Genomic DNA, 11,415 nt, shown 5'->3' with positions numbered 1-11,415 from the left:
ACCGTGGGGTTAGAAGTAAGTCCGAGGATAGCCTGGGTCAAATCGCACCCTACCGGGGCATGCCGGACACACCTGATTTAGTTTGGTGGATGACTATAATGCCCCATTGTATCAATAGTCTATCGCACTGTTAAAATGAACGTATGTGCCACGGGGTGGCCAAATTGCACTCTACCCCCGCGCCTCCTGTGCAAAATGAAAATATATTTTCACAGAAACCTCAAGAATATTATGTACAACTTCCCAAAGTTTCATAGCGATTTAATGAAAGGTGTTGCAATGCATTAAAGACAAATAAAATCTGACAAAATATTTTATGAGGGTTTCTTTAATGCTTTACCAAACCTATATTCTTAGACACGTGACCTAGTTTTCTTAAACTGAGTTATTTAAATGTAATCTAAACAATGTATCGGGGCACAGGTTTATCTACACTACCGCCCAGCACGCCATGTATGAAAGTCTTAAGTTTACGTTAATCACTCGCTGTAATATCACCGATAATCACTCACCGCCTAAATGTCGGGGACGTAGAGGGACGCTTTTGTGAGCCCCGATTACACTACGCAGGGGTGCCGTGTACGGTCCCTGGCTCGGTTCAATCATCGAATGTCATGTGCCGCCTTGTCAATATTGTAGGGTGCTCCTTAAACTAACGTAGTCGCCAAAGTGCTCACAAAATGGCCCAGGGCAGACGCACCTGATTATGTTTAGTGAACAACTCTAAAACCCCATCCTATGCATTTTTATCACACTGTTTAAAACGATTGTAGGCGCTAAAGCCCAGGGCGCCAAATCGCAACCTGTCCGGGCGCCGGCGAACGCACCTGATTTAATTTAGTGAGCTACTATAAGGCACCATTATCGCACTTTTTTGAACTAACGTAGACGCTCACGGGAAAGCCCAGGGTGCCAAATTGCACCCTGTGGGGGCGCTGGAGGACGCGTCTGGTTCGATATAGTGAAGGATTATTGTTGCCCATCATGTTTTTATTTAGAGAAGAATCGCGCCTTCCATGGGCGCCGCCCTTGCGTACTTAAAAAAGATTTTTTAACAGAAACCTCCCCTGGAGTGTTCTAATCAGCTCCCCAAAGTTTGATGGCGATTGGATGAACGGTGTTAATCGACGTTTATTTTTATATACCGTATATAGAAAAAAATCACACCCTCCTGTGGCGCCGCCCTTGCGAAGTTAAAAATGATTTTTTACCTGGAGTGTTCTAATCAACTACCCAAAGTTTGATGACGATCGGATGAACGGTGTAAAACCGCAATCGACTTTTATTTTTATATACCGTATATATAGAAAAAACAACTCGCGCCCTGCCGGTGCGCCACCCCTGCGAATTTGATTTTTTTTTTCCCGCAGAAACCTCCCCAGAAATATTCTTAGCAACTTCCCAAATTTTCATGGCGATCGTGTGAACATTGTCACTGCAATTCACTTTTATTATTTTTATATAGATCTACCACATGCAGAGAAAAATCTCCGATGGTGTGATGATCAGATGGTGTGACGTCACACTTTTGCATTATAAAAAAGCAATGTTAGAAAACGAACTTTAGCCCTTGTTTCGTGTTTTAGATAAATGTTTTAATAAATTGTAATAGGAACTGATTAAAATACTCTATTTTGACAGAGTTCAGACAAGATTTTGGAAAAATAGCGATGTTTTAAGAAACATTCAACATCTATTTTGAGGGGGGCGGGGGTGGGCTGAGATGTGACGTCATTTTAGGGGGAAGGGTCTGGCCTTTTGTGACGACGTGTGACGGAGGGGAGGGTGGAGGTAAAAATGTCCAAAAAGGCGTGACGTCATTTGTGGATTATATTCTCAGTCCATCCGTTATGTCAGGACCCCTTTGGCACATTGATTTGTAGAAGTGTTTTACGCAGTGGCGGAACTAGAAAAAATGGGCCACCCCGCAAAAAAATTTTTTGGGCCCCCCATATATGTATGTATATATATATGTATATATATATATATATATATATATATATATATATATATATATATATATATATATATATATATAAACACACAATACGAACATAGGATACTCATTTCTGGCCTGATCGGGTTTTGAAAAAAAAAATTCAATTAAATCTAATCACAACAACATGTCATGTGTATCAGTGGCGGAACTAGAAAAAAAGCCCCCCCCCCCCTCCCGAAGAATTTTTTTGGCCCCTATATATATATATATATATATATATATATATATATATATATATATATATATATATATATATATATATATATATATATAGATAGATAGGGGTCATCCATAAATGACGTCACGCTTTTTTTGACGATTTTTACCTCCCCCCCCTCCCCTCCGTCACACGTCGTCACAAAAAGTCAGACCCCCCCCCCCCCTAAAATGACGTCACACCTCAACCTACAACCCCCCTCAAAATTGCAGTTGAATTTTTTTTAAAGCATCGATATTTTTCCAAAATCTTGTCTAAACTATTACAATTTATTAAAACAGTTATCTAAAACGCGAAATAACGTCTAAAATTCGTTTTTTAACATTGCTTTTTTATAATGCAAAAATGTGACGTCGCAACATCTGACCCCCCCCCTCCCCCTCATCACACATCGTCACAAAATTACGGACCCCCCCCCCCCCTCCCCCCTATGAGTGTGACGTCATTTATGGATGACCCCATATAGATAAGATATAGATATATTATATAGATATAGATATCTATTATATATATATATATATATATATATATATATATATATATATATATATATATATATATATATATATATATATATATATATATATATATATATATATATATATATATATATATATATATATATATATTTAACAAGGTTCGCTCTCAATTTAAAAAAAATTCCATCTGGTACACGAATAAATCAGAGGTTTTCCAACACACGAGCTGGCCCCTTTCTAAATCTAGTCCAACACACTAAACTGAGGCTTTCATCAAAACGTTACTAACCGTGTGCCCTGTTTTCCAGAAGTTGAATTAAATGTTAACAATGTCGGCAGTTCATTTCTTGGATCTTAGGGCGCGGGTTTGTCCACACTACCAACTAGACACGCCAAGGCATGCTATAAATCCCTCGGCGACGGCCCAGGTGTCAGGGGAGTCACGGGGCTCTTGGAGCTACCGGTTACATTACTGCACGGGTGATGGGTGTGACACATTGTTTCTTCCGGCAGAGCTCCCCCCCCCCTCCCCTCCCCCGAAAACAGTCTACCCTGGAAGAAACATTGGTGCGACACCTAATTAGATTTAGTCATCGAGTGTAGTAGCGAGACTTATTCCTAGTGTTGTGGGAACTTTTAAACGACTGTCTGTGGGGGCCAACTTGCTCATATGTGATGCGCTCAGGATGACACTGACGCCAGTTGTATTCAAGTAGTAACCTCATCCGCTTATGCAGGATCACGGGGCGCTAAATCACATATTTCCGTTAGGAGTCCCCACTCAAATATGTACAAATGTTAGGCCTATGACAGAAACCTTTGCGGGGCTGTACTCAACAGCTTCCCAAGTTTTCATGGCGATTGGGTGAATGATGCAGTAATGCATAATAATAATAGAGAGAAAAATGTTTTTCACATGTACAACTGAATGTGGCCAGGTCACGCGTTGGATAACCTTCTGATTTAGGGGAGGGAGGGATTAACAAAAAGCCTGACCCTCACACACCCCCACCTCAATGACTATTAATAATGTTCAATTAATTCTAAACGTTCTAATTAATTTCTAAATAATTATATAAAAAATAATCTTACCTGCCCTGTTTTGTGAATTAGATGTGCCTAATACTATGAAAGTAAATTAATATGTGTTGACTAGATCTAGTGCTGTCTAGTGTCTGACAAAATGTGCTGAAGTGGTGAATCGTACGGTTAGGAAGTAGTTCATAAACGATACATTTATCTCCTCGATACTTGTGAGGTTGAGAAAGAGGGATGGGATAGGGGTCGGCTCGGGAAAAAACTTGAAAGGGACAACAAAACGCCTTGATCTATGTATGTCAGCATCGCCCATTGTAAAACTTACTCAGGGGAGATAATTTGAAGTATAGGCCTTAAAAGTTTACTATATTTCTTGTAAAATCAAAAACAAGTAAACGTATATAAAACTGAAGTTTCTAGTATTATATTATTTTTTAAAAATTATTTGTACGATACAAGATAGTACAGGATACAAATTCAACCACTATCACAAACACATATTTACATTGAAAAATGTACAATGGATTTCGGGTCCCCTACCAATGCCGCAAATATTGAAAGTATTGCAAGCCCACTTCATATGTAGCGGCTTTTCGTGCTATGGACTTTGTTGTTTTTTTTTAAAAGAATTTTGCCGGCGACAGCGTGTGTTTGATTGTAGGGAAATAGAACTCGGCCTTGACGATGGTTAAAAAATACAACTATAAATAACTGTTTTAAATATGTAAAGAATTTGTCGACAATTTTTTAACCCTCTTTTTGGTCCCCATCCCCTGCCCCATCCGCCACAGTATACTTTGGAGGATCGGTCAAACAGTTACGTGTCCTCTATTTAGCTATCAAAGGGAGGGGGGGGGGGGGGCAACGAGTCAAAGAAGTCATTCAAAATTTGAAGAGTTGCCTATATTTTACACTGTAGCTTGTGTAATGGATTTTATCTTTTGCGGAAGAGCGTGGTATAGTGACTGTAAAATAAAGATAATCGTACCGCAACTACAGTGTTTTTCTTTTACAAACCAAATATTAAGGCAAAAATTAAATTCAAAATTTAAAAAAAAAAATGTTGGTCAGCTGTGGGCCCCTAAACGGCCTCCCCCCCCCCCCCCCGCGCTTTGCGGGGTCTGGCGGGACTGTAGTTCCGCCCCTGTTCATCAGGTAAATGAACAACTACTGACTAGTGTCTTTAACAAAATGTGCAGAAGTGGTCAGTTTACAGTTCATAGACGGTTCGTTAATCTATGCATTACATCTTATTGTAAGAGTAAGGGTGTGGTGAGGGGTAGAAGTGAGGGGGAGGGGGGGGGAGAGAGTTGGGAAGGGAAGGGGACAAGAAAGCGCCGATAAACATCTACATCAATAGTGCCGACTTTTTCCGATCGTCTAGAACAGGGGTCTCCAAACTTTTCAGTCCGAGGGCCGCATTAACTATCAAATTTCAGTTCGGGGCCAGTTAGTTCCAGGCATGTCTTTGATTTTTCTGGGCAAAGTTCCTCAGCCATCACCAACAAACGTTTTTTCCGAGAACAAAAAGATCGCCGCGGGCCGGATGAGAGGACCTCGCGGGCCGTATCCGGCCCGCGGGCCGTAGTTTGGAGACCCCTGGTCTAGAAGACCTGGATAGTCGCCTCGCCGCAACATTTCCCCAGCCCGATTTCAAAGCGTACCGGCACAGTCAAATTTCAGATGCTTCGTCTTTGAAGTTGTCTATATGTCTGGCGGTCTCTCGAGCTATAGTCAGTGCATTTTTCTCAAAGACGTTTGCCGACTATCGTGTTTGTTTGTAACTGTAGAAGAAAGATAACTCGACCTTCACCTAATTTTTTTTTTAAATAATTTAGCCAGGATTTTTGGGCCCCCAATTGGTCTGGGCCCCCCCGCATTGCGGGGTCTGGCGGCACTGTAGTTCCGCCCCTGGTTTTACGTCGCACAATTAAGAGTTTATTTAACTAATTAACATTAAAACAAATATACAATATTTTAATGCATTATCAACAATAAATAACAAGCATTTAGTGAAATTATTATTATAATTATTATGATAAAAGTTATGATCACTAAAGTCTATAAGAAGATAAATTCTGTTGGCATTTATTTCGGTAATGTTTGGACACTTTCGGTTTTAAATTTTAGTAACACCAAAAATGGTGAATGTAACGAAAGGGGTCCTTGTAGAATGCGATCCAGCAATGAAACAATTTCTTTTACATTTGGATGAAAAAAACGAGTTCGGTCGAAAATTTGTTTTGCAGGTACTTATAGGTCAACTTATAATCATTATTACCATAGAGTTCAATAGAGGGAGTAATTACCAGGGTTCATGCTGACTCCTGATAAATAATGATGATATTCCTGGGGGCTGGGGGTGTTGGGAAATTGCGAAATGGCGAGGCGGTAAACTGCGAGAAGTGCGCAAAAAATCGTCGGTCACATGACATTTTTGCCTCGCATTTTACCACAACCCGATACTTAATACTTACGCAGGGTGGTTTATTAAAACAGTGTAAAATTGGGTCTGACTTCTTTTGACAATTGGTAAAAGGTGTAGGCCTATAAAAAGAGTCGGTAAAACCTTAGTCTAGCGTCGGTTATTATTCCGGAATGGTATATCAGTAAAAAAAACAGTAAAACAATGGCAAAGTCTGTCACACACTTCCGGTATCCACCGGAAGTACTGTAAACCATACTTTATTTGGCGTCATCTTTTATTTTTAATAGGCCCTACAGAACGTTTAAAATTTGGATAGATTTATTTTAATTGTGTGTTAAATACTACTTTATTACTCATTTTGTATAACTAGTTATTTTTAAGTGTTTCAGCTAAATATCTCTGCTACTAAACATTGTTTAATAGGTTAATTATGGACTGGTCTACACTGTGGTATGACGTTTTTCGCTGGGTATCGCAGATGAAACCTGATTTCTCAGTTACTACGTCATTGGGGGAGGGGGGAAGAGTGTAAGACCTGTCTTTTTTTGTTGTTGCTTGACTGACCGTGAAAATGTTTAGGGCTAGACTAACCCGCCCCTCATAGTAACTAAGGTCACTGATATCTAAAATTGTATGAACTCACCGTGACCCCAAGTACGTAGATGGTGCTGTTTGGCTTGGTGAGGATATGATATGACTTATTAGACTGGGCTACTGTTACCTCACAGTGACCCCTCCACCGTCTCTTGTTGTGTGTGTGGGGGGGGGGGGGGGATACCGGTAGTTTTTAATAGCAGACAAAAGTTTCTCAGCTATAAGCAAAAATAATGGTGTGGTTACAAAGGTCTTGTTTCATTTTCAAAATTGTGTACGAACCCTGTTTCTAGTCACTTTTACTCTTTTTGTAATCATTCTTACATCTTTGTAATAATTTTTACTATTTTCGTAATCTAGATTTTTTTTAATTGGCCTAGCAGCTAGCTAGATCTAGATCTAATTAATTAATGGTCGCAAATCCGCTGCAAGACAAAAACATTAAATTATTACTTTTGACTTCATTATTTATTGTATATTTATATTATTTATATCTATGTTTTTTTCTTTAGATCTACTAATTTAAATCTAATATTATATTTATTCTTGTTTCCTTTTGTCGATTAAACTTAAAAAATTAAAACAATTTACTACAATCGACTTTCAATTTATTTATATTTTAATGGTCAAATAAACTATGGTTTACCGTAACTCTGGTTACCGAAACTCAACAAACATTACCCGATAATTTCCGACGCTAAACTAAGGTTTTACCAAAGAGTCATTCTCCCCTCACCAGTAATTAAGATCAGACTAGAATCTAGACTAGATCTAGATCTACTATATGAAAGACATGTAGCCTATATAAATTTCTTTACTCAACTCATTGTATAGGATCTTGATGACACTCATCTATTTATTGCGGCTGAGATTGTGGACATTTTGCAAGAGAGGATTGATGATTTAATGGACCAAATGTATTTCAACATAGCTGAAAAATAAATACACTGATATTTATTCTAAAACATCTCTTGTAAGTCACATAAAATTTGTAAATGGGCAATTACAATCACAAGCCTTATCTGAAATAATTTCTTTGTAGAATCTATATAAAATTCTTAGTGCTCTTTCTAAAATAAAATGTTTATTTTGTACTTTCAACTTATTTTAACAGATTGAATGAACTCAAGTTGACTGGATTACTGTATTACATCTACCACTAATATTAAACATTGTTCGGGCATGGAGGTGCAGAGATTGAACAGCATTCCCAGTGATTCTTTTCCAGAACTAAAAGCATCAGAATTACTCTCTTTATTTGGTGGCAGTGAGGAAAATGTAAACTATTTTCTGAGCTTAAAAGAAACTTTAGCCTATCACCGTGCTAATGGCAAGCAGCTTTACTGTGACCCTCGAGATCATGAGATGGTGAAAAGACTAGAAGAGGCTGAGTGGAGACCACAGATCACTTACAAATATTCTGAAAAAGTTGGTTTCACAAGTAAACAAACAGCACTTAATGATGATGCTCCACAAAGTGAAGGAGGTGATCTGACTGAGATGACTCATGACAGTGATCCCAAGTGAGCTAACATTATTTGCTGTTACACTGTTTAAGCATTTTTTTTTCTAATCTCTCTACTTCCTTCACCATTTTAATTCATCTCCTTAAACTAAATTGTATTTGTTTATTATTTGAAAACTTTACTTGTATTCCTTTAGGAAAAGTTTTGTATGTGGAGTGAATGGCTGTCACCAAGTATTTACCACAATAGCCAGGTACATTAAGAACATATTTAATTAAAGGCAGTCTAATCAATTGATAGTTAGGATAAAACTTTTGTAAAGAAATAGAGAAATAAAGTGTCGTTCTTATATACAAAATTCAAAGGTGATTTTATTTTTACTAGTGTGGTATTTAGGCTTACTTTGATTTAACTCAACACCTGACATGAGGTCGTTCTTGAATCCACAGCCATGAGTCTCATTATCAGAACAGCCATGCTTTTGCCTGTGCTACATGTAAAAGAACATTTGTTTCAAACTTTCTTCTGGACATCCACCTTCAAGAGAACCATGACTCTTATTTTCAAATACTCAGTCCAAGAATTGACATGGTAAAATAAAAAAATGTACATTTTGACATGCATTATCTTTATCCTGTAAATGAAATGTGTTGTTACCCTTAGGATTTTAAAATTGTATTGACAGTATCGCTGTCTGGTAGAAAGTTGTGACCAAAAGTTTAGAACAGCTGAGCTACGCAAAGACCACCTTGTCTCTCAACATAAATATCCTGCCAACTTTACATTTCATGGGCTCATTTCATCCAAGTGAGTTAAAAACAATTCAATAATTTTAAAAAACAAATCTACATTACATACAAAAATAACAAAATGTATTTAAACAAAACTTTTTTTTTTTGTTAGAGCAAAAGTTCAGTCCAAAGAAACATCAAGTACAAGTTCCAGTTTGATGGAAACTGATGGCGTGGAAACACAATGTCAAAATGTAAAATCTAAAGGGAAAAAGAAATCCAAAGGCAGAGGGAAAAGGTACAATTATTGTGTTTAAAGCTGATCTCTGTTATTGTGTTTAAAGCTGATCTCTAATTTTGTGTTTAAAGCTGATATCTAATTTTGTGTTTAAAGCTGATCTCTATTGTGTTAAAAGCTAATCTCCATTCCCTATTAACCAGAAACAACTTAACCATTTGTTTTTATTCTGTAGTGTACCCGCTGTCATTTCCTTTGGCTATCATGGATCACACAGAGCCTTTCCGAAGAGAGGCAAGGGTAGCCATTGGCACCAGCTTGGGAAGAAGGATGTGGACACTACAATTGATATTGAGACGGTCAAGTTTTCAGATCTGGCAGATACACTGGTTGAATGATATCTGCAAGCTTAGGCTTTATAATGTTAAGCTCAAATCTAAGATGTATGGAACTAAAAAGCCTTTTACTGCTACATTTCAAATGCCTCAATTGGACTAAAATCTAAATGGTGTACATATATTGAAAAGAAGTCAATTGTCTATCAAAATATGTTAATAATTATCTCATACTTCGGGCAGTAAATTATAATACTGTCTGTGCATTTACAGATCACTTGTTTTTAAATAAACTCTATTGTTTGAATATCAGGGTTTGTATCTTGTTGATTTGGTTACAAACTTTGTAGAGATGTTTGTCATTTAGAAACGAATACGAAAATAGATACATTAATGGCCACAAAAAATCCGTATCAAGAGAATGAGCCGTTTTGTCTTCACAATGAGAAGGGAGATAACTTTAATATTTTTTAAAGGGTACTGAAACAGTTGTGTACCTTTGCTTTAACTTAATTGTCACTAAAGGGAGGCTCATCGGGACTCACTGTAATCAATAATTAATGAAGAATGCGCATTACTACTATTTCGATATCCATTATTTTTAACGCATATGTATTTACAGTGTATTTTTTTAAAATCCATTAAAAATAATTAAATTCAGAATGGGTTTATCTCTAACAGATTTTGACAAAACTCGACGTTTAACCTTTCTGAGCCGGAGAAACCCAGTTTTGCGATCTTGTCTGTGAACACGATAACTCGAGTACTGTTTCAATGAGCTGGACGAAATTTCATGTTGAAGTATAGTATTTCACTGTGTGTAGGTTTTTATGTACTATTGAGCGATTTCCTATACACAGAAATGGTACTTTACGAACAATAGCCTACATGTTAGAATATAATATTGGTTTTGTGAAATAACGTTAAATTTATTTGGTAAATTAAATGGTAAAAATATTTTTAAATGCTTAAATGTGGTGTTACATTTTGCAGCACCTATCTCGCATGGTCACGAAAGCTTAACCCCAAGGTGTATGACGTCATTTATGACGATCAATAAATCCATCAAAAGAGGGAATGAAGAAAGGTTTATTTATATTTACATCATATCAATTACAAACATATCCTTTTAAATTAGTTTTTTTTTTATACAAGAAGCAATGAGAAGTAGCTGCCACATGTAGGTTTGGGGTCATCCATAAATGACGTCACGCTTTTTTGACGATTTTTACCTCCCCCTCCCCTCCGTCACACATCCACATCGTCACAAAAAGCCAGACCCCCCCCCTAAAATCCGTCACACCTCAGCATACAACACCCCCCCTCCCTCAAAATTGCAGTTGAATTTTTTTTTAAATCTATATTTTTCTAAAATCTTGTCTGAACTCTGTCAAAATAGAGTATTTTAATCAATTCCTATTGCAATTTATTAAAACAGTTATCTAAAACGCGAAATAACGTCTAAAATTCGTTTTCTAACATTGCTTTTTTATAATGCAGAAGTGTGATCATCACATCATCTGAACCCCCTCCCCCTCATCACACACCGTCACAAAACTACGGACCCCCCTCCCCCTACGAGGGTGACGTCATTTATGGACGACCCCTAAATGACGTCACTTTTTTGACAATTTTTACCTCTCCCAACCGTCAAACATCGTCACAAAAAGCCCGAACCCCCCCCCCCCCTAAAATGATGTCACGCCTTAGCCTACGACCCCCCTCAAAATTATAGTTGAAATATCGACATTTTTCAAAATCTTGTCTGATCTTTTTCAACATAGATTTTTTTAATCTATTCTTATTACAATTTATTAAAACAGTTTTCTAAAACGCGAAATAACGGCTAAAACTCGTATTCTAATTTTAAAAAATGCAACAGTGTGACGT

General features: G+C 37.4%; 1 protein-coding gene across 2 annotated transcripts; it reads left to right on the top strand.

Annotated features, from left to right (window-relative positions):
- The first annotated feature begins 7,601 nt into the window (after positions 1-7,601).
- On the top strand, positions 7,602-9,833 carry LOC131930229 (zinc finger protein 511). 2 transcript variants are annotated; one of them, XM_059286636.1, is made up of 7 exons: positions 7,602-7,728; positions 7,870-8,278; positions 8,418-8,474; positions 8,671-8,812; positions 8,907-9,028; positions 9,125-9,250; positions 9,426-9,833. In XM_059286636.1, exons 2-7 carry the CDS (start codon positions 7,938-7,940, stop codon positions 9,586-9,588), a joined length of 951 nt encoding a protein of 316 aa, XP_059142619.1. In that variant the 5' UTR covers positions 7,602-7,728; positions 7,870-7,937; the 3' UTR covers positions 9,589-9,833. The 2 variants fall into 2 exon arrangements, with proteins under 2 accessions (XP_059142619.1, XP_059142620.1); XM_059286637.1 differs by having other exon boundaries at positions 7,613-7,728; positions 7,857-8,278.
- The last annotated feature ends 1,582 nt before the right edge of the window (positions 9,834-11,415 follow it).

The sequence above is a fragment of the Physella acuta genome, unplaced genomic scaffold, assembly GCF_028476545.2.
Source record: "Physella acuta isolate Inbredline_101_S28 unplaced genomic scaffold, ASM2847654v3 ptg001743l, whole genome shotgun sequence".
Taxonomy (NCBI): domain Eukaryota; kingdom Metazoa; phylum Mollusca; class Gastropoda; family Physidae; genus Physella; species Physella acuta.
This window is presented reverse-complemented; position numbering and strand designations above follow the sequence as displayed.

Coding starts and splice junctions, on each gene's coding strand:
- LOC131930229 (XM_059286636.1), top strand. CDS start 7,938: ATGGAGGTGCAGAGATTGAACAGCATTCCCAGTGATTCTTTTCCAGAA. Junction 8,475..8,670: donor GTATTTACCACAATAGCCAG/GTACATTAAGAA, acceptor TTGAATCCACAG/CCATGAGTCTCATTATCAGA. Junction 9,251..9,425: donor TCCAAAGGCAGAGGGAAAAG/GTACAATTATTG, acceptor TTTATTCTGTAG/TGTACCCGCTGTCATTTCCT.